The 27000-nt window shown below is 34.5% G+C and overlaps 2 protein-coding genes across 4 annotated transcripts; both read left to right on the top strand.

Moving 5' to 3' along the window:
• Nucleotides 1-4194: 4194 nt before the first annotated feature.
• Nucleotides 4195-8002, top strand: LOC132636957 (SPX domain-containing protein 1-like). 2 transcript variants are annotated; one of them, XM_060354071.1, is made up of 3 exons: nt 4195-4779; nt 6754-6880; nt 7369-8002. In XM_060354071.1, exons 1-3 carry the CDS (start codon nt 4474-4476, stop codon nt 7794-7796), a joined length of 861 nt encoding a protein of 286 aa, XP_060210054.1. In that variant the 5' UTR covers nt 4195-4473; the 3' UTR covers nt 7797-8002. The 2 variants fall into 2 exon arrangements, with proteins under 2 accessions (XP_060210054.1, XP_060210055.1); XM_060354072.1 differs by lacking the exon at nt 4195-4779 and adding an exon at nt 5742-6347.
• A 5630-nt stretch (nt 8003-13632) lies between these two features.
• On the top strand, nt 13633-26399 carry LOC132636956 (heme oxygenase 1, chloroplastic). 2 transcript variants are annotated; one of them, XM_060354068.1, is made up of 4 exons: nt 13633-14330; nt 23786-24009; nt 25907-26026; nt 26145-26399. In XM_060354068.1, exons 1-4 carry the CDS (start codon nt 13898-13900, stop codon nt 26235-26237), a joined length of 870 nt encoding a protein of 289 aa, XP_060210051.1. In that variant the 5' UTR covers nt 13633-13897; the 3' UTR covers nt 26238-26399. The 2 variants fall into 2 exon arrangements, with proteins under 2 accessions (XP_060210051.1, XP_060210052.1); XM_060354069.1 differs by having other exon boundaries at nt 13636-14330; nt 25907-26014.
• Nucleotides 26400-27000: the final 601 nt, after the last annotated feature.

The following is a 27000-nucleotide window of genomic DNA, read 5'->3' as shown; positions in this document are numbered from 1 at the left end:
TTGTCATTCCCCCTTTTTTCTGTTTTGTTTTTAGTTGTCTTAACAATCCAAGCTTTGCATATCTGCATCTGTCTACAACTTATAAAGCAACCCTCTTTTGTCAAGAGAGAGCTCAAAAAAATGTGTTTTCTGATCTAGTGATATTTAAAAATGTGTTTTCTGATCTAGTGATATTTTTTGGGTCACATTCATTCATACAAGCCTAATAAAGCATCTTTTTTGAAGTATATGATGTTTGAAACATGAGTCAACATTTACAAAACACTGCATGATTTGACAGAAGAAAAACAAAGGATTAATGAAAAGAAAAGTAACATTGAAAACGAATGATGAGCGTCGAACTAAGAATTGATTAAACATCTTGCGACTTATGATACCATGTTACATAAGAGTACGGGGTTTAAAATCTGTGATGGAATAAAATAAAGGAAAAATTATGCAATGTGACAAATATTTAGACTGCATTTACGAACATACTTATGGTTTCACAAAATAACGAAGCTGCATTTTGAGTTTTATAATAAATAAATATGTGTTAATACAATTCTTTTGCGCGATTTCAGTTGATATTGGTGATGTCTGCCTGGACGATACAACTTTTCGCTTATACAATTAATACTCATCTGATATAGCTCTTTCCGCAGATACAACAACTATAACTATGTTTCGTAAATACACAAACTATAGCTACGTTTCATTATGTCTTGATGATCAAGTATTTACACATGTGTGGCGCGCGCACACACACATACCAGTGACCCCATTACGCTCTCAACTTTTGTTATTTATGAAATTTTCTCATTGTTTTGTTGTGATATTGGAGCAATTTATCTTAGCATAAAATTTAATATAAGATATTGCAATGTTTGGTTGACAGAATTAAATGATACTCATATTAAATCATACATGAATCTATATTTTAACAATGTTAACATTTAATTTATTTAAAGTATAAAAATATATTTAAAATAAATAATTTAGATACAACAACCAACCATTTTTCAAAAGAATAAGCTTTGTAAAAGTCAAAATTTGAGAATAGTACCAAAACTATGGATTATGCTATTTTTAGCATATACCCTAATAGATCCGGATCTATCATTCCTTGGAAAATGCCAAAGTGTCAAAGGGGAATAGGCCAAACATGAATTAATAATATAACAACTAATGAAAAAATAAAAGAAAGATAAGGCAAGATCATTAATGTTTCTGTTACATATATTATAGTACGGGGTATTATTTTAACCTTTAAAATAAAAAAGCTGGCCCATTTGTTGAAAATTTTATTTGTCCTTTTGTGGAATTTTATTTTTTTAACAAAAGTTGCGCGTATATTCCACAAGCCTTAGGAATTATACCAATCTTTCTAACACCAACCTATCGAGAACAGTTAATCATACTGCTTCCGTCTTAAAATATAATCGTATTTTTCATTTACACATTCATTAAAAAAATATTTATAAGGAGAGTAATAGCATTTCGATTATTTTACCATCTTAACGTATTTCATCATATTATCTCTCCTTAATAATTATTTACTCAATTAATGATAAAATCTTTTAAATGTTAGTATACAGTCACGAAACCATCTCATTGATGTAATTAATACAAGGGTCAAATGAGAAAAAATTACCTCATTTTATCTTGATAAATAAAATAATAAATTTTTTGATATAAATATTTTTAATAAAGACGATAAATATTTTGACGGAGTAGCTTTAGCGGTGGTGGGTTTCCATAAAATAATACAGAGTAGAACGTTTTTTATTTTAATTAATATGGGTGCTTTTGCTTTCTTGAAAATGATGGCGTAATTAAAAACTAAAGCCGGAATACATTGATAGCCCTCTAAACTTGTCAATATATTTTATTTAGATACTCGAATTATGTCATTTTTAATGAGTTAATACATTGATAACTAGAGGCGGAGTCAAAATTTGATATTCAAACTACGTCTTGTTTCAATTAAGCATCCGAACACATGATAAAATGTTCCTATTTTTGGCTCAAATTTTGAAAACTTTTTTGTGTGTGTCTCGAATATCCATTGTGTAGATAAATTAACCACTTAAAATATGACACCGCATATAATTATACCAATTAGCCTTAATAAGCTGTAAAACTTTATGCATTTCCAATTGAGGATGATGAGTATAATTAAAAAAAATGACATATTTTAAGTGGTTAACTTATTTACGTAATAAAAATTTGAGAAAAAGAAAGCGGGTAACCTTTTCTAAAATTTGAACAGAAAGTGTCTAATATAAACACTTTATTATGTGTTCAGATGCTCAAAATAAAACAATCTGTAATTTGAATATCTAAATGAAATTTGCTAGCAAGTTCGAGGGGTGTCGATATATTAAGCCTTTTTTACTTGAACATATGAACATATGATGACGCGTGTTTATTAGATACTCCATCCGTTCAATTTAAGTGTCTTAATTTAACTAGTCATGAAATTTAAGAAATAAAGAGAATTTTTTTAATCTTGTGATCTTATATAAAAGATGTGTAAAATGTACTAAAATGTCATTTGAATCTTGTGATTATAAATTTGTCATGTAGGATGTTTGAATTGTCAACTAACTAATAGCTTGTTATTGGTCAAGTTTTTTTTTTCTTCAATAAGTGCTTATTTAAAAAAAAAAAGTGTGGTGTTTAGTTAAGCTTTTAGGAGAAAATAAGTGATTTTAGGGAGCAACAAAAGTTATTTTTAAGAAGCTAAAAGAAATAACTTTTGCCCCAGAAACACTTTTCTGAAAAATACTTTAGAGATAAATACACTTAAAAGCACTTTATAAAAGTTTGGTCAAATACTAATTATTAATTGCTGCTCAAAAGTGCATTTAAAATTAATTGACCGAACAAAAACTATTTTTCGTAAAAGTACTTTTTAGAAATGATAAAAAAATAAGATACCTAAAACTTTTCTTTTTTGTGTAGATTGTCCTTCAAAGGCACTTGTCTTTAATTTTTGGCCCTCAAACAGTTGGTCTTTAATTTTGCCCTTCATCTAAAAATTTGTGGGTATTGGGCTCGAATCACCACTCAATCAAAAATAAAATAAAAAATCCACAAGACAAAGTTAGCTTAAAATAGAACTTGCATGAAACTATGTTTTATAACAGGTAAACTCTGCCTTGTAAATTCAAATTTTACTTTTTTTAAAAATTATTTTTAAACTACTCTACAGTAGCTCACCAGCTACAACTATTCTCTTACGGCCACGTCACGGTGGCAATAAATCATGTGGGACCCACTAACAAGCCTATTTGTTGAAACCAAAAGGAATAAAGCATAAACCCAAAGATATCCTCTTATAGATTAAGGGAAAAAAAGCACCATAAAAAGAATATTCCCAACTCATAATATTCTCTTTCCTTTTTTCTCAATCCACACACTTCATCTTTATATTAAAAGGCCAAAAAATGTCCTTAGGAGTCGTTTGGTTTGAGTATAAGCCAAGTAAATTTTGATAGTATATAAATAAGTAATTACATTAAATTCGTATAAGTCATGTAGGTTAATGTATAGAAAATTCAATGCTATATAATTAGTACGAGTATATACATATAGCGCGTATTAATAATAAATGAATAAAATTATCTTAAGACAGAAATTCTCTCAATAGATAATCCCTAGAAAGTAATTTTCATTTTATTTATTCACCATATAATAATCTTTGTAATATTAATTATTCTACGCATAATAACTCTTGTATTATTAATTCCCCTACAAGCATTTTATATTTTAATTTTTGTATAACTAAGACATCAAACTAAACAATCCCTTCATATTCGTGAAAAGGTTCAAATATACTTTTAACACAACTCAACAACTATTCGGACAAAAAAAAGTGATCACTTATTAAATCAAGAAACAATTAAATTTATCTTTCCAAATTTATTCCTATTTAGTGTTATGTAATTAAATCTCAATCCCTATTTAATTATGGCTAGTTTAGTCAATTTACATATTTTTTTCTTAGTGTGAATAATTTCTCAAGGAGTGTGCAAATAGCTAAGCGCACGCTTTTTTTTATCCGGAGCATAGTTACCATAGAAATTCAAATCCAATATTTTTTATCCTTTTTCAATTAAAAAAAAAAAGCATAAGAAGAGAATATTCCCAACTATACCCCCACATCACTCATATTCTCTCTCATATATTTTTCTTCACTCCACACTTTTCATTACCATTATAACAACCTCTCAATCCCTCCTTCCACTTTCCCCTCATTTTCTCTCAAATTCCCACACTAACATTTTATCGTACCACACTTTACGTGTGTATTTGATATTTGTGAATTGTGAACTCTCATTTCTTTCTCAAATTCCTACACCAATATTTTCTCGAGTCACACTTTTTTTGTGTGTGCTCGTTTAAAGCACCATCATTACTATATATATATATAAACCTCTCAAATTTCCACACTAACATATTTTTTTTATTCGAAAGCTAAGGTATATTATGAAGTTTGGGAAGAGTTTAAGCAATCAAATAGAAGAAACATTACCTGAATGGAGGGACAAGTTTTTATCATATAAGGAGTTGAAGAAAAAACTCAAACTTATTGAACCAAAGGGATCAGTGGGGTCCACTAATACTAGTAATAATAATAATGATAATGATGATGTTAGAGCATGTAAGAGGATTAAATTGGACCCCATGATGACTGAAGCTGAAGTTGAGTTTGTTAATTTATTGGAAGATGAACTTGAGAAATTTAATTCTTTCTTTGTTGAGAAAGAAGAAGAATATATCATTACATTAAAGGTAACATTCCTTTTTTTCCTTTTCCTTTTTTTTTTTTTTTGAGTTTTTCTGTCTCAATTTTTATGATACAGTTCAGTATGACTGTAAATTCGATATATAAATTTTAAGTTTAATGAAAAATAATTTTCTTATTTAGAAACTATGTAAAACTATAATAAGTGACAGTAAGTTTTTTTCCTTCTTGTTTCTTATTACTCCTGATTTTTTAATTTTATTTTATTCTTGTTGTCCTAACTTATGTGACGGTGTTTAATTTGACACAAAGTTTAGAAAAGAAAGAAAGAAATAATTTTTTAATATGCGGTGTAATATAAAGCTCAGACATTTGTGAGTTTATAAGTTATTTCATTAGGGATAAAAATAAAATTTTAAAATTATATGTGGTGTAAAATAAAAGTTAGACATTTGTGTGCTTATGAGTTATTTCATTAGGGATAAAAATAAAATTTTAAAATTGAGTTTGTTAATTTATTGGAAGATGAACTTGAGAAATTTAATTCTTTCTTTGTTAAGAAAGAAGAAGAATATATCATTACATTAAAGATAACATTCCCCTTTTTTTTATGCCTCTGTGATTTATTTATTTATTTAGGATTTATGGAACTGAAACCTGTTCAATTGCAAAATAAAAACAATTTTTTTTCTTTTCCTTCCCCGAATTCTCGTGGTAACCTTTGTTAAAAAATCATTTTTTTATAAAACAATTAATTGCTGCAACTTTAACTTTTTGTCTAATTATATGGAAACAGATATATACTCCCTCCGCTCAATTTTACTTGTCTAGTTTAGAAAATTAAGAGATAATTTACCATTTCATATCTATTTTACCCTTATTATTAATTGCACAATTTTAAAAGTATTTTGATTGATTTGTTACTTAACAATAATGAGGGGTGATATAGTAAAATTATCATTTTATTTTTGGCTCCTTGATAAGCGTGCCAAGTTAATACAGACGAGTAAAACTGGGCGGAGGGAGTATATATTAAGTGATGCATTTGACTTTAAATTCTGGATCCGTCTCTATTTGGAAACTAATTTTGCTTTGAGTAAAGTATATAAAGCATATCTGTTTCGATTTTGGTTTATGCTTAGCTGTTTGTAAGAAGAAAATAAAGTACTGGAATAATTTGCTTTTAACTGTACTAATTAGAATTTAAAATTAAACATAATGATGTAGGAAAGGATATAATACTAGCAGTATAATTAAAGAAGAAGCATAAAGGGAAAAAGATTATTAAATATATGAAATGAGGAAATTCAGCTTTTGAATAGAGACAGAGTAGTAGAAAGTGTGCTGGCCCGTCGGATTGATTTTACAGAGGGCGAATCTAGAATTTGAAGTTTACGAGTTCCTATAACGACATCAAGTTAATATAGTAATAGTCGAGTTAATAGTCAAATACTATTTAAGTAGATATTTAGTGTATTTTTTTAATTTATATACAGGTTTTGTGCAAAAGCTACTAGGTTTATGTGAACCCAGAGATTATGCTTTAGATTGGCCAGTGGTTGCTTATCTACTTGTATCAATGAGTTTAAGATTTTCCTACCCTCACATAATTGAAGTAAGATTCCATGAAGTTCAATTGTGTGTGTATGTTAATTCAAGCTTCAATTGTTCTGTTGTCATTCGCTAGTTGTTTTTCAGGTTTGTGCTATCATGTATGAATTTTGTAAAGATCAGAGTGATACAAAAGTTTTTATTTGCATCCATGATTTGATTGTAGAGATGCCATAGTGCATAATAAGTACAATCTCAGTTTTAACGTGCCATTTCTTTTATGACCCCAAAGATCCTATATTTTGAGTAGAAGTATAAAACTTAAGGCCAAATTCCTAGTTTCTTCTACTTTGTTATGCTGAGATATAAAGAAATCATTGGCACAGATGTAGTTTGCATTCATTATTGATTATGCAGGTCTTGTTAAGTTTTTGATCTTGTATTTGACATGTCTTGTGAATTGGTAATAGGAGTTGCAAGATAGAGTGGCGAAGGCCAAGGATCGTAACGATGAGATTATAAAGATTCGCAGGGAGATAGTAGACTTCCACGGGGAGATGGTTTTGCTGGAAAATTACAGTGCCCTGAACTATACTGGTAAATCCCATCTCTTTCTTTTCATCTATCTGAAACTTAATTATTCCTCGGAACTTTAAAGGAGCCTCTGAGAAGTCTTCGTAAATGCACAAGAGTTAATTCTCGGGATTTTGCTGTATGTTTGTATCTACACTTATTATCTGATAATTGCGCACTGAAACTGGCGTCTGCAAAACTAGAAATGTTCAGGAACAACTTGAGACAGAATATAAGTCCATTTTATCATCGCATAGGTAGTGATGACTCATGAGCAGTGGTGGATGTAGCTCTTAGGCAACGGGTTCATCTGAAGTAATTTCGACATGGAGTATAGATGTTTATGTGAAAACTTGCTAATATTTCTAATCAATATTAGATGCTGCACCCATAATTTTAGAAGTACAAGCAGTTCAGTGTTGAGAGCCTTAAAGGTCGAACCTATCAAGTTTAAATCTTGGATCCTCTTCCGTTGATGAACCAGTCTGATCTATTTGTACTTTTGCTTATAGGGCTCGTGAAGATACTCAAGAAGTATGACAAAAGGACTGGTGCTCTTCTTCGCTTGCCCTTCATTCAGAAGGTCTTGCAACAACCCTTCTTCACCACTGATTTGCTTTACAAGCTCGTGAAGGAATGTGAGAATTTGATCGACCGTCTATTCCCAGTCATTGACGCCTCGTGTATTACAGAGGAAGCTGACGGAAATGAAACTTCGACTAGCGGCAATGAGGGCCTACTTAGAGCCCCGAAGGAGCTGACAGAGATAGAGTATATCGAAAGCTTATACATGAAGAGCACCATATCTGCTTTACGAGCTTTAAAAGAGATTCGGAGTAAGAGCTCAACGGTTAGTGCTTTCTCATTGCCCCCATTGCAAATTAGTGGACCAGAAGATACTTGGAATAAAATTCCAATCTTAGAACAAGTAGCCAAGTAGTTTAACTATACAGGGAGAGTTGTTTCGTGGCCCCTTGAATGTATTCTCTTGTTACACTAAGTAGTATTTTCTTTTCCTTTTTTGGGTCTGATAATTCACATGTTATGCATGTAGTAGATATTAACACAGATGTAAAATGCACAAATTTTAATCTCAAAGAGTGTGTGATGAACTCTTCTGGTTCATCTCTTAAACTGGTTATTCTACTTGTATGTATCTTCTTATTGTCTATAATTACCTTTAATCTTTGCTATGCACACTATTGAATACCATCTGCTTCGCCAATAGTGCAATGTGCCATATTGATTTAGATTTACTTATGTAGACTGATAGCAAGTTGTTTTGCTTTAATTTCCAGGTAACTAGTTTCACTTATTATTATGCGCATTTGCTTGTAGTTAGGATTATCTTTTTTGGTGTCAAAAGGATTTGATAGTGCACAACTTTTTTTTACACTGTCATGGGATAGAGGTTAAATCTTCATTTTGATTTAATTTTATATATACTGACTGTAAAAAAAATTCCTCCCTTCCATTGGTATGTGATCTTTCAGCATCCTTGAAGTAGGAGATTTTAAGCACGCAATCCTATTAGCTACTTGCCAATAGTTTCAATTTGATTATTTTGTTTCTTTTCCATGCTGTGACCAAAACCATACTATGAACACATACCCAAGCAGAAGCCAACTGGAATTTTTGCTTGTTTGTATAAATTCTGTTACGGGTGTATCCTAAGTGTTAGCAAACCCATATGGTGTTTCTAATAAGCAACAACCCTTCCACTTGGCACCCTTAGGTCAGTAAGGCCAGTTTTCGCCTATGCTTGACGGGTGGATCTTGTAGTTGAGCTCATATCTGTCTTTGTCCTCGAGGGTCAATCTCCGTCTTGCCCAAGGGAACTTTTGCAGGCCTCTGTTACCTTTTAGGACTTACATTAGCCATATAAATTTGGCTTAGGCTGGTTTTAGTCCTTGCTCGACAGTTGGGTCTCATAGTCAAGCTCATTTATGTCTTTGTATTCGTGGGTCAATCTTCGTCTGGTCCAAGGAAAAATTGGCATGCCTCTCTGTTACCTGTTGGGACTTCTATGCCTCATAGAAACCGTCTGCCTAAAACTGTCCCTTGGCCAGTAAGCTTTTGTACTGAGATATGTTCAGAATTTTTGCGCGTACTTAAACTCCTACATAAGGTTTGCACCATTAATATCCCAACCTCCTTCCCAAGACTCAATGATCATAAAATTATTACTCTCACGAGTTTAACTTCTACGAACCGACAGTTTTTAGCTATCAGATTACCTAAAGATAGCAGTTACAGCCTGTTTCAGAAAAAAAGATAGCAGCTACAGCCTATATAGGTACTCGTCCATAAAATGGATTCGTAACCTGAAAAATAAGGAAACTTTGCTACAAGCAAATGTCCGCAAAATGAATATTACGAAGGCTAAAGTTAAAAATGCAGAATAAAACTGCTATAGAGGGACCAAATCAGATCAGAGACTGGAACTCTATTAATCACATTTGAAGATTAACACGTTGTTTCCGCTTAAGGAAGGAAGGAAGCATGGAAATCAATGTAATCTACTTGCTAGTTGTGCATAGTTAATACTATCTCTGGTCCATATTATCTGTCTTTTAAGGTTTTCATACTTCAATCGTAAGAGTATTTGTCTAAACTAGCATACATCGCCTCAACTAGGAAAAGATCGAGAAGGACCTAAAAGCCCTCAAAGAACGGAAACCGAAGCCTTTTTGATTCACTTCCCAATTTCACTTAAATAGATAACTTAATTAACACTCCACTTATGGGAACAATGGTAAATTTGGAAAGATAAGTATCTAAAACGCTAAACTACTCCACTTGTCATCAACATAGTGATGCATTCTGCTCAACTTTCTTAGACAGCTGAGTGAAACGGGGATGTTTGTTTGGTTTTTTCTACTAAGGTCATGGTGGTTTTATTCTTCTTCCTTTCCAGAGACGGAGTCTATATATAGTAAGATCTACAGTTGAAGTAAGAGTTTAAAAGCAATTCATCATCAAAGTTTGTGGTGGAGTGGTAAGTATCCCTCCGTTCTTAATTAGAGTTCTTGGGTTCAAGTCTTGGGATGAATCATGCCTGGTAGGAAGCGATTTACCCCCAAAAGCCTTCCCCATGCGAATTCTAATTAGTCTGGCCTCAAAATAGGTATCGAACACCAAGCTAACCCTATCATTGCTATTGCATTAGGTTCCAATTCCATGATCCCTTTGTTCAAGTGAATCTGGTATTACTTTAGAATTTACTCTTTCAATTCAGAACACAACTTTTGAATTCATAATCCATGAATGCTTGTGATGTTGTTGACTTGGTAACAAACTAGAAGTTATAAGTAATAGAGAAATGATAAAGCGAGAGCTATAATCTCACTGTTGTTTAGAGCAAATACATCCAAAATTAGTTTAGATGTTTATCAACATAATCTTAAGGTAGATAAAAAACAGATTCAGAATTGAAGTTTATAGATTCCTACAATAGCGTCAAGTTAACATACAATAATAATTAGTTTCATAGTCAAATATTTAATTAATCTCGTGATAAATATACAGATTTGAGCAAAAGCTATTAGATTCCCGTAAACCTGGAGACAATTCTATGGATTTTTCACTAAAATGTAGTAATCTTTTAGGTGTCTCTTAACATAAGTTTTTGCCATTAGACAAAATAAGGGGGTCGAGTTCTATCGATGTTGCACTAAAACACCATCAAAGAGTGTTGTGGATGGTTGCAATTCATCGACTTTTAATGGGGAAGCTCGAATTAAATAAAATAAAATAAGGAGCCTTTTACCATTTTACTCCCCTCAATTTACGTGGCACAATTCGGATTTCGAGAGTCAAACATGTTTAGCTTAACCGTAAAGAATCTTTAAGTTTTTTTAAACAAAATTTACATATTTGAAAATTACGTAAAAATTATACTATAAATTTCAGTAATTTACGATTCAAAATATTTGAAAAACATATGAAAAAATTATAATAAAAAAAAGATTCGTTTGAAGCTCGAAATTCGAAAAGTGACAAATAAATTCAAACTCAGAGAGTAATAGATTTGCTCGATGCAAATATAAATTACGTAGTTAATGCAACGCTTCGAAAACCGAACAGTTAAATCGGGGAAAGGAAATGTCACAATAAAATAATTGGTTTTAATTCTGCCCATACTACCCTGTTCTTATCCTCATCATATTGTTACTATATAGTATATTATTGTTCTTCTTTATCAAAAAAGAAATCAATCATAAATTCTAGGGTCCCTAAATTCTACTATAATAATATTCATCGACTTATTGGAGATTTTGTACATAGCAATTCTCACATGCACTAATTTATGAAACGTTTATGAATCACAACCAAACCCTTTAAATAGTTACATGGGCATCTAACGCCACAAGGAAAATGTTAAAATAATTTTTTCTACTGAAATATGAAAATTGAAAAAGATATATCGAACAAAAAAACCCAAAAAAGATACTAGTATTTCTGTTTCCGAGTTGCATTGGAGGGGAATTATAGAAACACTATAGATCCTTCAAAATGGGGTGGAAAAAAATAAGAAAAAAAAAAGTATTTATGTTTCACTATATTTTTCAGATGTGTAACTTTTTTTTTTTTTCACAACTTAGAAACTTTACTTTGATGAAGCTTAAGCTATATACACTATCTATGTAAGCATATTTATATCGTCAAGCTATAACATGTAACTTATCTTACATTTAAGATTATAAATTTTATCTTTTAAGGAGACTTACTTGTACATTCTAATTTAAATGAATTGATAGCAGAGTCAGAGTTAGAATTTTTAGTTTATTTGTTCTGGACCACAATTCTTTTTGTTTATGTTTGGATAGATTATTTACACAGATTAATGAGAATTTTAACACAACTACAGAGTTTAAGTCAAAATTATTGAATTCTACTGAACCAATAATAATAATAATAATAATAATAATAATAATAATAATAATAATTTGATCACTCTTATTTAGTAATGTAAAAAGTGACAAATTTTTACTGATGATATACATAAAATCAAAATAGTGACAAATTTCCATTTCTTTAAACTACGAAATAGGATATTGCCCAAGGACAAATTAGTAGCTAATCATCAACCAAAACTAAACTAAAAAACGAAGTCTTATCAAAAGTAATGTCACCTTGGAGTATTAAAAGGTGGAGTTACTTTGACGTTAAGTAGATTACTTTAGCGAGAAAAAACAGAAGATTACAAGTTAACTATTGGGTAGAAAATGTACATTTTTATATTCCTATTTTTAATATTATAAAAATAAAAATGTAATAGAAAAAGAAAAAATATATTTGTGAGACCAACTAACGATCTATTTAATTAATTCTGCACATACAATTCTTTTCATATTCATAACTTCTTTGGCCAAGCTTTAAATCCATATATTTAGAGAAACATTTCAAAAGTGTTTTTCGGAAAACTATTTTAAAGATAATTGATTGTGTTTGACTAATCAATTTGAAAATTATTTTTGCTAATATTATAGCAGTTTGTGATTGGTTAAGATTCCGAAATTACTTTTTGCTAATATTATAGCAATTTGAAAATTAGTTTTCCGAAAAACACTTAATACTTATGACTTTCCAAACGCTTGAAAACAGGCTATTAATTATTTTCCTTTAACAAATGACAAAAGAAAATCTTTATCTTTGTCACAGAAATTATTAATGGCACTAGGAATTCCACCTCACCATTTGGATATCACTAATTTTTACCCAAGAAACTTATTAATGGCACCGCACAATAGAAAAAACCCACAAAAAGACAAATAAAGAAGAACAAAACGTAAAGGAATCAAACGACGTCGTATTCATCCAATTCTCTAACACGAAATGATTTCCCAATTAAAAAACAAACAAGAGATAATAACATTTTTGGTACCTACATTATAGGTATATTCTGATTTTATCCTTGTGATATTTGACGAAACACATTTAACCTTCAACTAACAAAAATGCTTGTTTTTAGTCCCCTCAGGTAAAAAGTACTCCCTCCGTCTTAATTTATGTGACAACATTTGACTAGGCATGTAGTTTAAAAAAAAACTTTTAAAATATGTGGTATAAAATAAGTCTTAAATGTTTTTTTGTCTGTAAATCATCTCATAAAGTTAAATTATTTCAAATATAGAAATGTGATATTCTTTTGGGACAAACAAACAAAAAAGTGTATCACATAAATTGAGACAAAGGAAGTATGTTCTATTGAACTACTTTTAGAACTATATCACTGTCAAATATGGAGTAACAATCCTACCTTAACATAACATATGAGTAGCGAAGTGGTGGAACGACTAATCACTTTAGTAAGTTTGTGAAAATCATAAGCAAAGAAAGAGATCAAAAATGCATATTTCAATTAATTGAAGGTTAAATGCACTTAGTCACAGATATCACAAAGATCAAAATTACTCCCTTGGTCCTAATTTATGTTGCACTTTTCGCTTTCCTAGATTCAAATTGGAACTTTGACCAATATTTTAAGATGTATTTTTTCACCGAATTGATATGAAAAAAGTCACAAGTTATAATATTTTTCATGCAATTTTCAAATATATAAATATTAATCTTAAAATATTGAGTTACTCCAATCCAATTTAGCTTCAAAGTTTAATCAAATTGACTCTCGAAAAAACAAAAAATACGGATGGAGAGAGTAGAATTTAGTAACAATTGAGGGACCAAAAATGCAACTTATCAAAAGACCTATCCATGGAGGAAAAAACTTAGCAATTGCACCTGTACACACTACACAACACAGAAAAATGAGAACTTCCCATATATAAATCCCACTAAAAAAAATAAAAAATTATATATATTTTTTTCTAGATAGAGCATATAGATACAACTTGGGTTCTTGTATCTATAAAAATTCTTGCTTCTAAGAAACTCAACAGCCATTATTAAAGAATACTAACAAAGATTCATTTTTTTTTTTTGGCTATCATCACTTCTTTCTTGTTCCAATCCATTCAAGAAGAAGGTTAAGCCATCCTTTTCACTTATTTTTTTTTTCAAAAAAAAAAAAAAACCCTTATGGCTTCTATAACACCATTATCTCAATCTCATTTTACTGAAAATCAGTTTTTTTCAGCACCTTTTTCAAGACTCACTCAAAGTTCAAGTCTTTCACTGAGAAAATCAGCTCAAAATCAGTTTTTTTCTCAAAGTTCAAATTTTTTGTTGAAAAAATCATCAAGAATGGTGTTGGTGTCAGCAACAACAGCTGCACATGAGAAATCAAAGAAAAAGTATCCTGGTGAAGCTAAAGGATTTGTTGAGGAAATGAGATTTGTAGCTATGAAGTTGCATACTAAAGATCAATCTAAGGAAGGGGAAAAAGAACCTGAAGGTCAACCTATGGCTAAATGGGAACCTAGTGTTGAAGGGTACTTGAAGTTCTTGGTTGATAGTAAATTGGTTTATGATACTTTGGAGAAGATTATGGAAAAGGCTTCTTTTCCTGAGTGTGAGTTTTCTTAACTTGTGTGCTTGTTTGGATGGTTGTTAGTTACTTATTTTATTGTGTTGTGTTGTGTTGTTAGTTTAAATACAATGTTTGTTTGTTACCAATTGTATTGTATTGTGTTGTTATTTTAAATACAATGTTTGTTTGGATGATTGTTAGTTACCTATTGTATTGTGTTGTTATTTTAAATACAATGTTTGTTTGGATGGTTGTTAGTTACCTATTGTATTGTGTTGTGTTGTGTTGTTAGTTTAAATACAATGTTTGTTTTGATTGTTGCTTAAATTGCACGGTTTGCCCTTCAAATAGATTGGTCTTTAACTTTTTCCCTTCAAAATCGAACTTATGCCCCTATAGGCATAAGTTCGATTAAGAAGGGCAAAAATTAAAGACCAGCCCATTTGAAAGGCAAAAGTTAAAGACCAGCTCAAAATAGGGGCAAAAGTGCAAATCCTATCGTTACATAACGACAAAAAGTCTCGTTTTAAGTAACAACCGATTTGGTGTTATTGCGTCATGCCCTACCTTTCTTGTAGGTTTATCCTTCAAATTGTTGATGTCTAACATTATGTAATGACAGGAAATGATACGATCTATCCAAACATTGTACTCATCAAAATAATACAGTACAATACAAGACAACACAATACGATACATTATGAAACAATATGTATCATTATTGTTTTGTTTGGTTCATGGTATTGACAATTCAAAAAAAGTTGATTAATTGTTCCTGCTATAGGGTAGTGTGTTATACTTTTTGAACTTTGAAAACTATGGAATTTATGAGTTTTTCAATTCTTGTTCGTACCTATGGTGGTGCTTTCTGGTAATTGATTCATACTTAACTAGAGGTCTCGGGTTCAAGAGTAGCCTTTGTTAGGGAGCGCTTTACCCCCAGCACTAATCCGTATCTAGTCGGGCCCTAATGCGGGTACCGGCCTTCCCAAGGAAAACCAAAGAAAAAAAGAAAGCGATAAAACTAAAAAAGTTAGTTTTGATTGTTCATTGTATTGACAATTGGAAAAAGTTGATTAATTGTTCCTGCTATTTGGGTGGTGTGTTATACTCTCTAAACTTTGAAAACTATGGAATTTCCAGATGAGTGTTTCAATTTCAATTGGTATCTATGCTGCTTTCTGGTAATTGATTCTTTGGCATTTATTAGGTGAATAGGTTAAACCCCACTTAAACTATCATCATTTTGCGAGTGTCATACCGAAATTATTAAGTTTTCACAGAACCCCTTAAACTACCATGAACTCATATTAAAATACCCCCGAGAGGAATATGAATGCTACGTGAACATCACACTCCAAAAATACCTTCAAAGAGTTCCGGGTGGCCGTACACGTGGCAAAAAATTTGAGTGAATATAGGTTAAAACTCCCCTAAACCATCACCGTTTTGCCAGTTTCATACTTAAACTATTGGGTATTCACAGAACCTCCCTCCCCCCAAACTATCATGAACTCATTGTGCCAGGTGGTATCATTTTTAAGACTTTTTTCATCTCCCACGCGCCTTTCAACAAGTTATCACAAACATTTTGCCACATATTGTCATTTGGCAATATTCCGGGGGGTAACAGGAACCCCCAATAGATTATGTATGGAACTCGCAGAATGGTGATAGTTTATCGGGGTTTTAACGTATTCACCTGTCTTGTTTGCTTCATGGTATTGCCAAATGACAAACTCGATGAATTGCTCTTGTTGTGGTGCAGTGTGATATGATCTTTGAACTACTAATATGCAGTTTGATTGAGTGACTCTTACTAAGATTGTGATTTAGGTGCCACTTGTGAAATCAATATGTTTCTGTCAAGTTAACAAGTTCATTATATCAGCCTAATCTGACTGTTTATTTTCCTCTATTGCTGTTATTCTAGGTGGCAATAGAACAATAATTGTGATTTTGGAGTTCTCCAATGTTTAGGTGACTGTTTATTTGTCCTTCTTATTTATAGGGGAAAAAGGTCACACTTTACCATAGTTTTATGTTCAGAGTTGAAACATGGTAGATTGACTGACTCTTTACCTTATTAATCAAGCATCATTGTAATTTTTCTGAATTGTTTTGCTAATAGTTTTGGTTTTTTTAAATCAATATATCAAATACAAAAAGCTCAACCAATAACTGTCTTTCCCTACACTTAACGATCGCAAACCTTTGTTATATATATGTTGATTGCGCAGTGCAAGAGTTGTAGCGTACAAGAAAGTCTCTGAATTATTGTTGTAAGAGCTTTTGAAGATATATCATATTTGTGTATTTGATATAAACAAATAAATCATGAAGAGGTACTCGCTCTGGCTAAGTTATTAGTAAATGAAAATAGTTGGAACTTGCCCGTAGGCTTTGTCTAGTGGTAAGAGCGATCACATGATGTGTGAGATAGACGTACGTCACGGGTTCTAACCCTTGCTGCTGACGAAGGGTGTGCTTGATATGGACCAAAAAATGTTTTTCAATTTTTCCATGTTCGGTTGGTCAAATTTTTGGAGAACACTTTTTCTAGGAAAACTAGTTCCTTAAAAATGAGGAAAATGACTTTCCTAAATGGAAATAGGGAAAAACAAGTTCCACAAGTGGTATTCCACATTCACTATGTCCTCCCCACCCTCCAACACACCTCATTTTCACCTCACCCCCGTATCCCTCCCCACCCTGACCTTTCAAATTATTGTCTAGATTATATACAAATGCTTTTAGGATAATATTTTTTGCCTACATACTGAACACAATAAATAATTCAAAAATCTACTTATTTTCCTAGAAAACATTTTTAGTCTAAAACATTTTCCTTCATACTGAACATTCCCAAAAACTGGTATTTAAGTGGAGAATAGTCGAGGGATGAAACCATTATCTGTCAAGTTTAAACCGTGTGCAACTGGCCTGGGATTTCACGGTTATCAATGAAATAGTTGGGACTTTTTTCCCACTTCTGAGAGCACTTGGATGTCTTTGAAGACATCCATACTTGGCCTATGAACTTAGGAAGTGAAAATGGGCAATATTGACAATTTATGTCCTGTGTACTCCATATAAGCAGATTTTTTTTGCACCCAAGGGTCTGGTCTAGTGGTCAGTGAAGTTGGTTGGGAACCATGAGGTCTCAGGTTCAAATCCCAACAGAGACAAAAACATTAGGTATTTCTTCCTAGCTGTCCTAGTCTTAGGGGACAGAGTTTACTGGTACTTGTTGATGCTGGGAGGTGGCAGGTATCGCGTGGAATTAGTTGAGGTGCGCGCAAGCTTGTCCGGACACCACGGTTGTTCGAAAAAAAAAAAAAAGAGAGACAGTATCCTACTGTCTTGGATCGACTCTCTTGTAGATTTTAGACAATTGTTGATATAAGAGAGCATTTTAATTGAGATTTTTCTATAAAGTTAATATATAAAGAAAACATTGCATATAAGAGGGCCTTCTAATTATATGGAAGACCTTTCATTTGGGAAATTGGGTATTATGTTGAAATGGCTCACAAAGGATATCCAGGTATCTGATTTCGGATATCAACAGTGAGTTAACATTGAGCAATTGTCGTTCATTATTTTTTTTTTTGGTTTTGGGGGGGGGGGGGGGGGGGGGTTAATCATTGTGTTGTCCGGGTTAGTTTGCGGTCACCTCAACTGTCCCACTGAGTATACCTGCTACCTCCCGGAAATACATGTACCGTGTAGCTTTGTCCACAAAGACTTGGAAACATGGGAAGAAATCTTGAACCTGGTATTTCATGGTTTTCCTTCCACTTTATTGACCACTAAGCTACATCCTTGGTGCTTATTTGTGGTATATTCTAAAAAAATGATTTTTTGTTCCCAAGCACTTTTTTTTTTTTTCGGTAAATGACTGATTGTATATTACCAAGTGTAGGAATTACAAAGCATGAAAAGAAGCACTGGACAGCCCCAGTCTTGTGTGCAGCCTCCTATTTATCTTTCTCAACTACTATATTCCTATCAAATGCAGCTACATTACGGATAGTAATTCATTCCCTCATGGTTCTTTCTAGTCTAGGTTTCGTTGCCCCTCTACATGTATTTCCTGTACCACTAGACGTACTATGGCATCCACTCGTCTCCTTTTTGCTTCGAAAATTCTGAGGTTCCGCTCTTGCCAAATGAAGTATACCACAGCAGTAAAGGTCATTCTATAGAGCTCAGCTGCTGCTGCTCTCCCCTTATAGTGCTCCAAGGCCCATTGTACTTCATCTTCCCATCCCATTACCTGCCTGTTGATATGCTGCCAGTGAAGAATTCGGTGCCAGACTTGCTCAGCAAATAGGCATTTGAAGAAGAGGTGATCACAGGAGTCAATTCCATTGTCACAGCGTACACAGTCCACGTTGTCAACACATCCCCATTCAGCCAACCTGTCCTTTGTGCGTAGCCTTCTATGGAGGGAAAGGAACAAGATAAAAGTCCATTTAGGACAGGACTCATTATTACAAACCAGCCTTCTCCAATCTACTTTCTGGAACAGTCCCCTAATTCTCAAGTAAATCTGCTTTATGGGGAACTTATCCCAGCTCATCACCTCTGTTTCCTGTATGCCTGCTTCCTCAAAATATTTTCTTGCCTTAAGTATTTTCCTAACCATCCAAGATGCTTGGCTTGGTTGTATTACCCATAGAGAGTCTTGCTTCACATAATAGATGTGGACCCATTGAACCCACATCCTGTCCTTTTTCTTGCTTAAATTCCAAAGTAATTTACACATTGCAGCCTTATTCCATACTTGCACATCCAGAAAGTTAAGGCCACCTGCTGTCCTTGGGCAACAAATTTTTTCCCAAGCTATCAATGCCTTCTTGCTAGTATCCACACCCCCTGACCAGAGAAAGTTTGCTTCAATGCATTTCACTACCTTCTTTGGGATAACAAAGACTTGCGACCAGAATATTTGTACTGAGAATAGCACACTCTTAATCAATTGGGTTCGGCCAGCATAGGACAGGAATCTAGAGATCCAACATTGTATTCTTCCCATGATCTTCTCTAGTAAATGTTGGAACTGAATAACGGAGACTCTTTTGGTGCTGAGAGGAACCCCAAGATATCTTATAGGCGAAGTACCTTTTAGGAACCCCAGCAGCTGGTTGATTTCCAATTGCACGTCATGTGGTACCCCTCCATAATAGATTGAGCTCTTATCCATATTTGCCACGAGCCTTGGTGCTTTGGAAAATTCCTGAAACAAGCTAAACATCAACTGGATCGAACCTGTGTCGCCCCTACAGAATAAGAACAAGTCATCTGCAAAGCTGAGTTGAACCATGTTAAAATTTTCACATCTTGGATGGTAATTAAAATCAGGAATGTCCTTCAGCTGTTTCAGAAGTCTAGTAAGGTACTCCATAGCTATTACAAACAAGTAGGGGGATAAAGGGTCCCCCTGTCTCAAACCCCTCCTAGCTTGAAATGGAGTACTAGGCTGACCATTGATAAGCACTGAGTAGGATACTGTTTGAACACATTGCATAATCCATTGTATGAATCTCTCAGGGAACTGTAGATGTTGCAGCACCTGGGCCAAATAATTCCATTCCAGAGTCATAGGCTTTCCTCATGTTAACTTTCAGCATACATCTAGGTCAAATTGTTTTCCTTCCATACCCCTTAACCAGTTCATGGCTAAGAATGATATTATTACTAATCAGCCTACCAGGTATAAACGCAGCCTGGTTTTTATCTACTACCCAGTCCATAACATTCTGCATTCTGTTTGTGAGCACTTTGGAGATAATCTTGTACAAGAGGGTGCAACATGAGATAGGCCTAAATTCTGATATTCTCGAAGGATGTGGAACCTTTGGTATTAGTGTTATTGTTGTACAGTTGATTGTAGGGTATAGCTCTCCTGTTTCAAAGAATTCCAGCACAGCATCTGTGACTTCTTCTCCAATGACAGGCCATGCTTGTTTGAAAAAGAAAGCATTGAACCCATCACACCCTGGGGCCTTTGAGTCACTTATATTCTTTAGGGCAGTTAGTATTTCAGTTCTATTTACTGGCTCAATGAGTTGTAATTGTTGTGCTCTATTTAGCAGAGGTCCCCTCTTCATTGCTACTGGGCTTACTGCAGGTAACTGAGTGGCACTGGTTCCCAGTAAGTTGTGGTAGAAGCCTTTCACCTCTTCTTCTATATCCTTCTTAGTGACCACCCTGTTACCATTTGATGTAGTGAGAGAACTGATCGTATTCTGGGCTGACCTGTTTTTCATGCTAGCTAAGAAGTATGCTGTGTTAGCATCCCCTAGTTTGAGCCACTGTACCCTGGACTTTTGTTTAGCAATACTTTCTTCTATGTTCAACCACTTTTCCAAGCCAAGTTTAATTTGATTTCTTCTGCTATCATATATGGTGGCTGCCCTGGGTCTCTCATTTGAGCTTGTTGCTGGGCCAGTGCATGCCTACACTCTTGGATTCTATCTTCCACCCTACTATAGGCAGAAGAATTTAACTCCTTCATTGCCGCATTTACTGCTTTCAATTTCCTCCATATACCAGCCAAGGTGTGAGTATAACCTGATCTATTCCATGCTACTGCCACCACTTCCAGGAAACTCTCATGTGATGCTAGGTGGTTTAGAAATTTAAATGGCTTTGCCCTTCTATTGTCCTCAACTGCAATGGTAATGCTCAATGGTGAGTGGTCCGAACATCCCGGATCAAGAATAATGACTTCCAATGCAGGCATATGCAACATCCAGCTGGCATTGACTAAAGCCATCTATTCTACTATACGTGTGCCCATTTGTCCATGTGAAATCTCTACCACTCGTTCTCATGACAGCCATGCCTGTACCTTGTAAGAATTCATTGAACTCTCTTGTTTCTACCTCTTGCACCTGGGAGCCTACTGGTCTGTCCTCAGCACTTCTTAAAGTGTTATAGTCTCCCATGGCTAGCCAGGGCCCATGTTGTTGACTGTGCAATCTTCTAAAGTCAGCCCATAATCCCCTTCTCTCATCCTGAGTATTCAGCCTATAGATAGCAGTAAATGAGAATTGAATTTGTAACACTTTTATCCTAATCATTGAGTGGATAAATTGAGCAGAAGCAGACATCACATCACGCTCAACAAATTGAGGACTCCACATGATCCATATCCTACCTCTGTTACTGTATGCATAGTTACCAGCCCAAGACCATCCAGGAGCAATTTTCTTCACCATATGTACTGCATTTGGTTCTTTAACTTTGTGTTCTACTAACGCTAAAATCTTAACATTATTTGTTCTAATAAACAGACTAACTTCTTTCTGCTTATGAACTTTATTCAAACCTCTAATATTCCAAGTAACCAATCTCATAATGATTGTCTATGGGGTTGTAGCCCCGTTACTGCTGCATAACTCTGCACTCCACCAGTCATCTCATTCCTCCCTTTACCATTTTTATCTTTCTCTTGCTCAGTCACCCCATGATCTGCTTTGGTGCTAGACTCCACTGGAGATAGTCTTTTATTTGCAAATGTTTCTTTAGCTTGTTGCCACTTTTCCCACTGTTTCTGCACCTCCATTCCCAAGCTCTTTTCACCTTCTGCCCTTTGTTCTGCTGCTCTGGAAGTCCCTACACCTCCCTGCCCCACAGCTGGCTCTTTGGGAAGCCACTCTGGTCTCCATTTGTGGTGTTTTTGTCTAGGCTTTGTTGCATATTGTTCTGGTTGAGTTTGTTTAGGTTGCGGTGCTTGTGCTGGAGGGTTTTGTTTAGTCTTAGTAGGTTGGACTGGGGGTTTATGAACTGGTTTATTGGTCGGGGCTTGACATTTGTGTCCTACCTGTAGACAAGTAGGACAATACTGTGGTACCCATTCATACGCAACCCTTTGGTAAAAAATTCTCCCATTTGGATCTTCCACCTTCACTACACTTTTGAGTTGCTGTGTTATATCCATTTCCACAAGAACCCTTGCAAAGGATATTCTCTCCACATTTGATGTGCAAGCATTTGCGTATAATGGCACTCCCAAACCACTGGCAATTCGACATAAGTCCTGTATTCCCCAGCAGCTAAGGGGGGAGGTTTGGAAACTTCACCCAAATTGGAATAGTTTGGAATACTTCCTTGCTTAAATCAAATCAGCAGCCCATGGTTTAACGATTATAGGTTTGTTATTCAATATATGAGGTGCAGCATACAATACTTCATCTCTATCATCAAAACTGTTAAATTTGACTAAAAAATACCCATCGTTATGATAATAAACCTTCGGTTTGGACATGAAATTCCATTGTGCCGCAATATATTGTTCAATAGCCCCGATTGTTGGCGATTCTCCCACAACATATAAGATCAAGGCATGCTTCCATTTGAGGGTCTCAATATCAGTTTCCTCTTTACACAATTGAACCATTGACACACCATCTCTAATAACAGGAGCAACATAACTGAGTATCTTCCCCTTCGCTGCTAGTCGACTACTACTAAAGAGGTTAGTCCATACCTTAGGCCCAGCAGGGTTAGGGTCCTGTCCTTGAGTTGTAGGCATTTCCTTCGCTGGTTCCCTCACACTCATGTTCTCTGTTTCAATCGGTATTCCTGTATTCCCTACAGTCCTTGTTGCATCTGGGTTTCCCACCGTCACCGGATTTGCATTCTTCGGCGTCATTCCTTTTCCTGTCTCAACTTCGGCTGTTCCAGGTTCAGCCACCGTCATTATTGCCATTGGCGTACTACTACCTCCTAGATCTGCCGCCCCATGAATGGGGGTGGACTGAATCGGGGTTTTGCTACCAGCCCCTTTTGTAGGTAGGGCTGGCCATTGCACCACAGGTACTTTCCTTGGACGTCCCACCGCTTTAGCTCTGTTTCCCACCAGATTGCGGTCGGTTCCGATGGGATTAGCTTGCTCTTTCCGTTGCTTCCCTCGCCCCATTACCCCTTAGCGCACGTTAGCTCACTTAACCTGCGCCTAGAGCTAGGGAGAGAAAAATCCTTCAAATATTCCCAATTCCCAAGCACTTTAATGCTGCCAAAGCTATTTCCTTAAGTTTTCCATTCTTATTCTTATTATTAGAGAAATGCTAAAGAAGACAAGTAAAACGATAAGATAGAATTGATCTTCTGGATAAATAATAGTGAAGTGTTGAATATGTTGATGTTTTTGTACCCAATCGGTCGCATTGCAGCTTTGATTAATGACGCCATGATTTGGTCTTCCACCCCTCCTTTCTCTTTTGTTTTACTTGTATCAGTCTTTAGGGTTATAAAATATGTTTCTTATATTAAGTAATGCCTAAACTAGTGCCTAGAGTTTACGAAACAAACTTGTATTAAGTAGGGAGATTTACTCCAAAAAATAAAAAAGAACTCGGTTTTCACACACGACAAAGAAAAGTGATAGTGTGCGTTTCAATTTCCAAGCACTCCCTCTCCATCGAGATGCATAAAAAAGAGACTTGGTAGAAAAATAGTCTTAGTTATCTTTCATTTTTCTGCAGATGCTGAGTTCAGGAACACAGGATTAGAAAGGTCTGAGGGCTTAGCAAAGGATTTGGAGTGGTTTAAGGAGCAAGGTTATGCCATCCCGGAGCCGTCAACTCCTGGTCTTAGCTATGCTCGTTACTTAGAGGAGCTATCAGAAAAGGATCCTCAAGCATTCATTTGCCATTTTTACAACACGTACTTTGCACACTCAGCTGGAGGTCGCATGATAGGGAGAAAGGTCAGTAATGTCTTCTTTTAAGTTTTTAGTATTATTCCACATTGCCCTTCTGATACTATGGCATATAAAGCTAGAATTTTATTATAGAAATATGGAATGAGCAAAATTCTAGATGATTTTAAGTCTTAACTTTGAGGTATTAGAGGATACCCAAAAGTGTGGACTCCGGATTATAGCCTGCTTGGCCAAAGCCTATCCAAGGCCAAAAGTGCTTTGTATTTTTTTTTTTAAAGTTTATTTAAGTTGAGTTGTTTGGTCAAGCTTTTAGGAGAAGAGAAAGTGCTTTTGAGTAGAAACAAAAGCTGTTTTGGAGAAGTTGAAAAAAGTAGCTTCTCCCAAACTATTTTTTTGAAAAGCACTTTTGAGAAAATACATTTAGAGACAATTTTTTAAAAGCTTGGCCAAACACTAGTTGTTGCTTAAAAGTGTTTTTCCTATTGATTATCCAAACACAAAATGCTTCTCACTACAAGTACTTTTAAGAAAAACACTTTCAAGATAAGCTGATTTTAGAAGTTTAGCCAAACAGGCTATTAGTGGTCAATGAAGTGGGAGGAGAACCATGAGATATCAGGTTCAAACCTCAGTCCCAACTCCCAACCGAGACAAATAACACTAAATGATTTCTTTTCATTTGCCGAAGCCTTGGTAGATAAAATTACCTGGTACCTGTGCTGGTGGGAATAGCCGAGGTGCGTGCAAGCTGGCCTTGGATACCACCATCATAAATAAAAAAATTTTTTGAAGTGTATCCGAGGCAATTATCACGTGGAGAACACATTATTTATTGGTTCTCATCTGTTTTCTGTTCTTTACTAGAGTTGCCTTTCAACATGGATGTGAGGGGGAGTGGACAATTTAGTTCATACAACTGCTACGCTTCTGTCCCAGACAATTTAGTTCACAGGCCTTAAAGATTTCTCTATTACATTTTTTTCTATTTACCTTACTTTCGTTCATTTCCATTTACCCATCAGTACTTCAACTTTGATGGATAATTTACCGTCTTTATCTTCACTTGGTCCAAAATCAACTTAGTCGGTTGAAATTATGATGTTAAGACTTGTAATTATTGAGCAATGTGTGAGTTGAAGTTGTACAGTAACAAATAAACTAAATAACATTGTAAATGACAATTTGAATATTCATTAGTTGATAAATTGACATTAATGGAGGTAACCTTCGTTACACTAGTACTTTGTCAGAAAGTTGTTTTCGCCCTATTGCATATTTTTTACCCCTTCCCCTTTTTCCTTCTTAGATCTACTAATGTTAAACCAAAAAAGGTGATTACTTGTCCACAATCATGCTTCTTCTTGCTTTACAGGCAGAGGCAAATTCAGAATTTCAAGAGGATGAGTTCACCATTAGCTATGGGTTTTTTTTTATTTCTTTTGCCTTTGGGTCATTGTAGCTTAGCGCTTATGGGGTTTTTGATTTTTTTGCTTTTTGGGACTTGGGTAATTAGAAATAAAAGGGAAAAAAATTCATTAGATGTAATAAAAAAGAAACACGTTTTTTACTTTTCGGTAATTAGAATTATAGGAAATAAGAGGATTTAGAATAATATAAAAAGGAAAGTTAAAAGGCTGCTTTAGAAAATAAAAGCATAAAAAACATGCGGAGAGCTTGGGTTCGATCCCGAGACCTTGAGAAGATAAACACAACCCCTAACCACTGCTCCACTTGGCCTAGTTTGAACACGTGTTCGTTCAGTTAATATTAGATATGCTTTCAGAATTATACACATTATATATCGAGTTTAGTCGAGTGATCATGTGTTTACGTGATCCAAATTTCATACATAAATGCGCCTCTGTTTATAGGTAGAGTTTAGTCGAGTGATCATGTGTTTACGTGATCCAAATTTCATACATAAATGCGCCTCTGTTTATAGGTAGCAGAAAAGATACTCGACAAGAAAGAACTGGAATTCTACAAATGGCACGGTGACCTTTCTCAGCTGCTGCAGAATGTTAGGGAGAAGCTGAATAAAGTTGCAGAAGTAAAATCCTTAGTACATCCTCCTCTCTTTACAAGTTTTCATTTTTTTTTTTAAAAACTATAATCGTTCTTTTACCAAACTTGTTTTATTGATGGTTAACATGATTCATTTTCATCGATTCTTTGTTCAGAATTGGACTAGAGAGGAGAAGAATCATTGTTTGGAAGAGACCGAGAAGTCATTCAAGTTCTCTGGGGAAATCCTCCGATTGATATTATCTTGATGCACGACTTTGCGCTTTGTTTCCTTGTTAAACTTGTACATTGGATGGTCAAAAAGCTTAAAATGCTGTGAATACTCGTGTTCGTTTTTGCTTTGGAATTTCAAATTCTGTCTGTTGTGTATAATAACTTGATTCTAATTCAAGTATTATATTGTCTTTCAACTCTCAAAGTTGCAGTGGTTTTAACTTAACCAATTTCAGTATTGATTTTATTGTTGTATTTAAGGAATATGCACCAGATTGTGCTGCTGTCTGATGTATTCTACTGCTTCTATATGGCAACGAATGCACATTCTTAAAAGATCACACGCATATTAACGCTCGTACACATAACAAACAATATGCAACAAATAACATATCCAATGTAATCTCACAAGTGGAGTTTGGGAGGATAGCATTTATGTAGATCGTACCGCTACCTTTGTGGTGTAGAGAGGTTATGTCCACCAGACTCTTGGCTCAAAAAGACACGTAATGGATGCTGGATTGCAACGAAAGAAATTATGTCCCACAGGAGTCATCAAATGCCTTATTATAATTTCCAGCTTTGGCTTGAACATCTTATTGTAATTTGACTTTGCCTCTGGTTACCAAAGTTTGCCTGTCTTCTTATTTTTTCGTGTTTGGTATGGAGGAAAATATTTTTCAATTTTTCTATGTTTGGTTGACTAAAATGTATTGGAAAATATTTTTCTCTAGGAAAACAAGGTCTTTAAAAACGAGGATTCCAAGTTTATTGTCTCCGCCGCACCCCCCCCCCCCC

This window comes from Lycium barbarum, chromosome 4 (genome assembly GCF_019175385.1).
Source record: "Lycium barbarum isolate Lr01 chromosome 4, ASM1917538v2, whole genome shotgun sequence".
Lineage (NCBI taxonomy): Eukaryota > Viridiplantae > Streptophyta > Magnoliopsida > Solanales > Solanaceae > Lycium > Lycium barbarum.
Note: the sequence above shows the minus strand (reverse complement) of the source record. Positions and strands in the feature narration are given on the sequence as shown.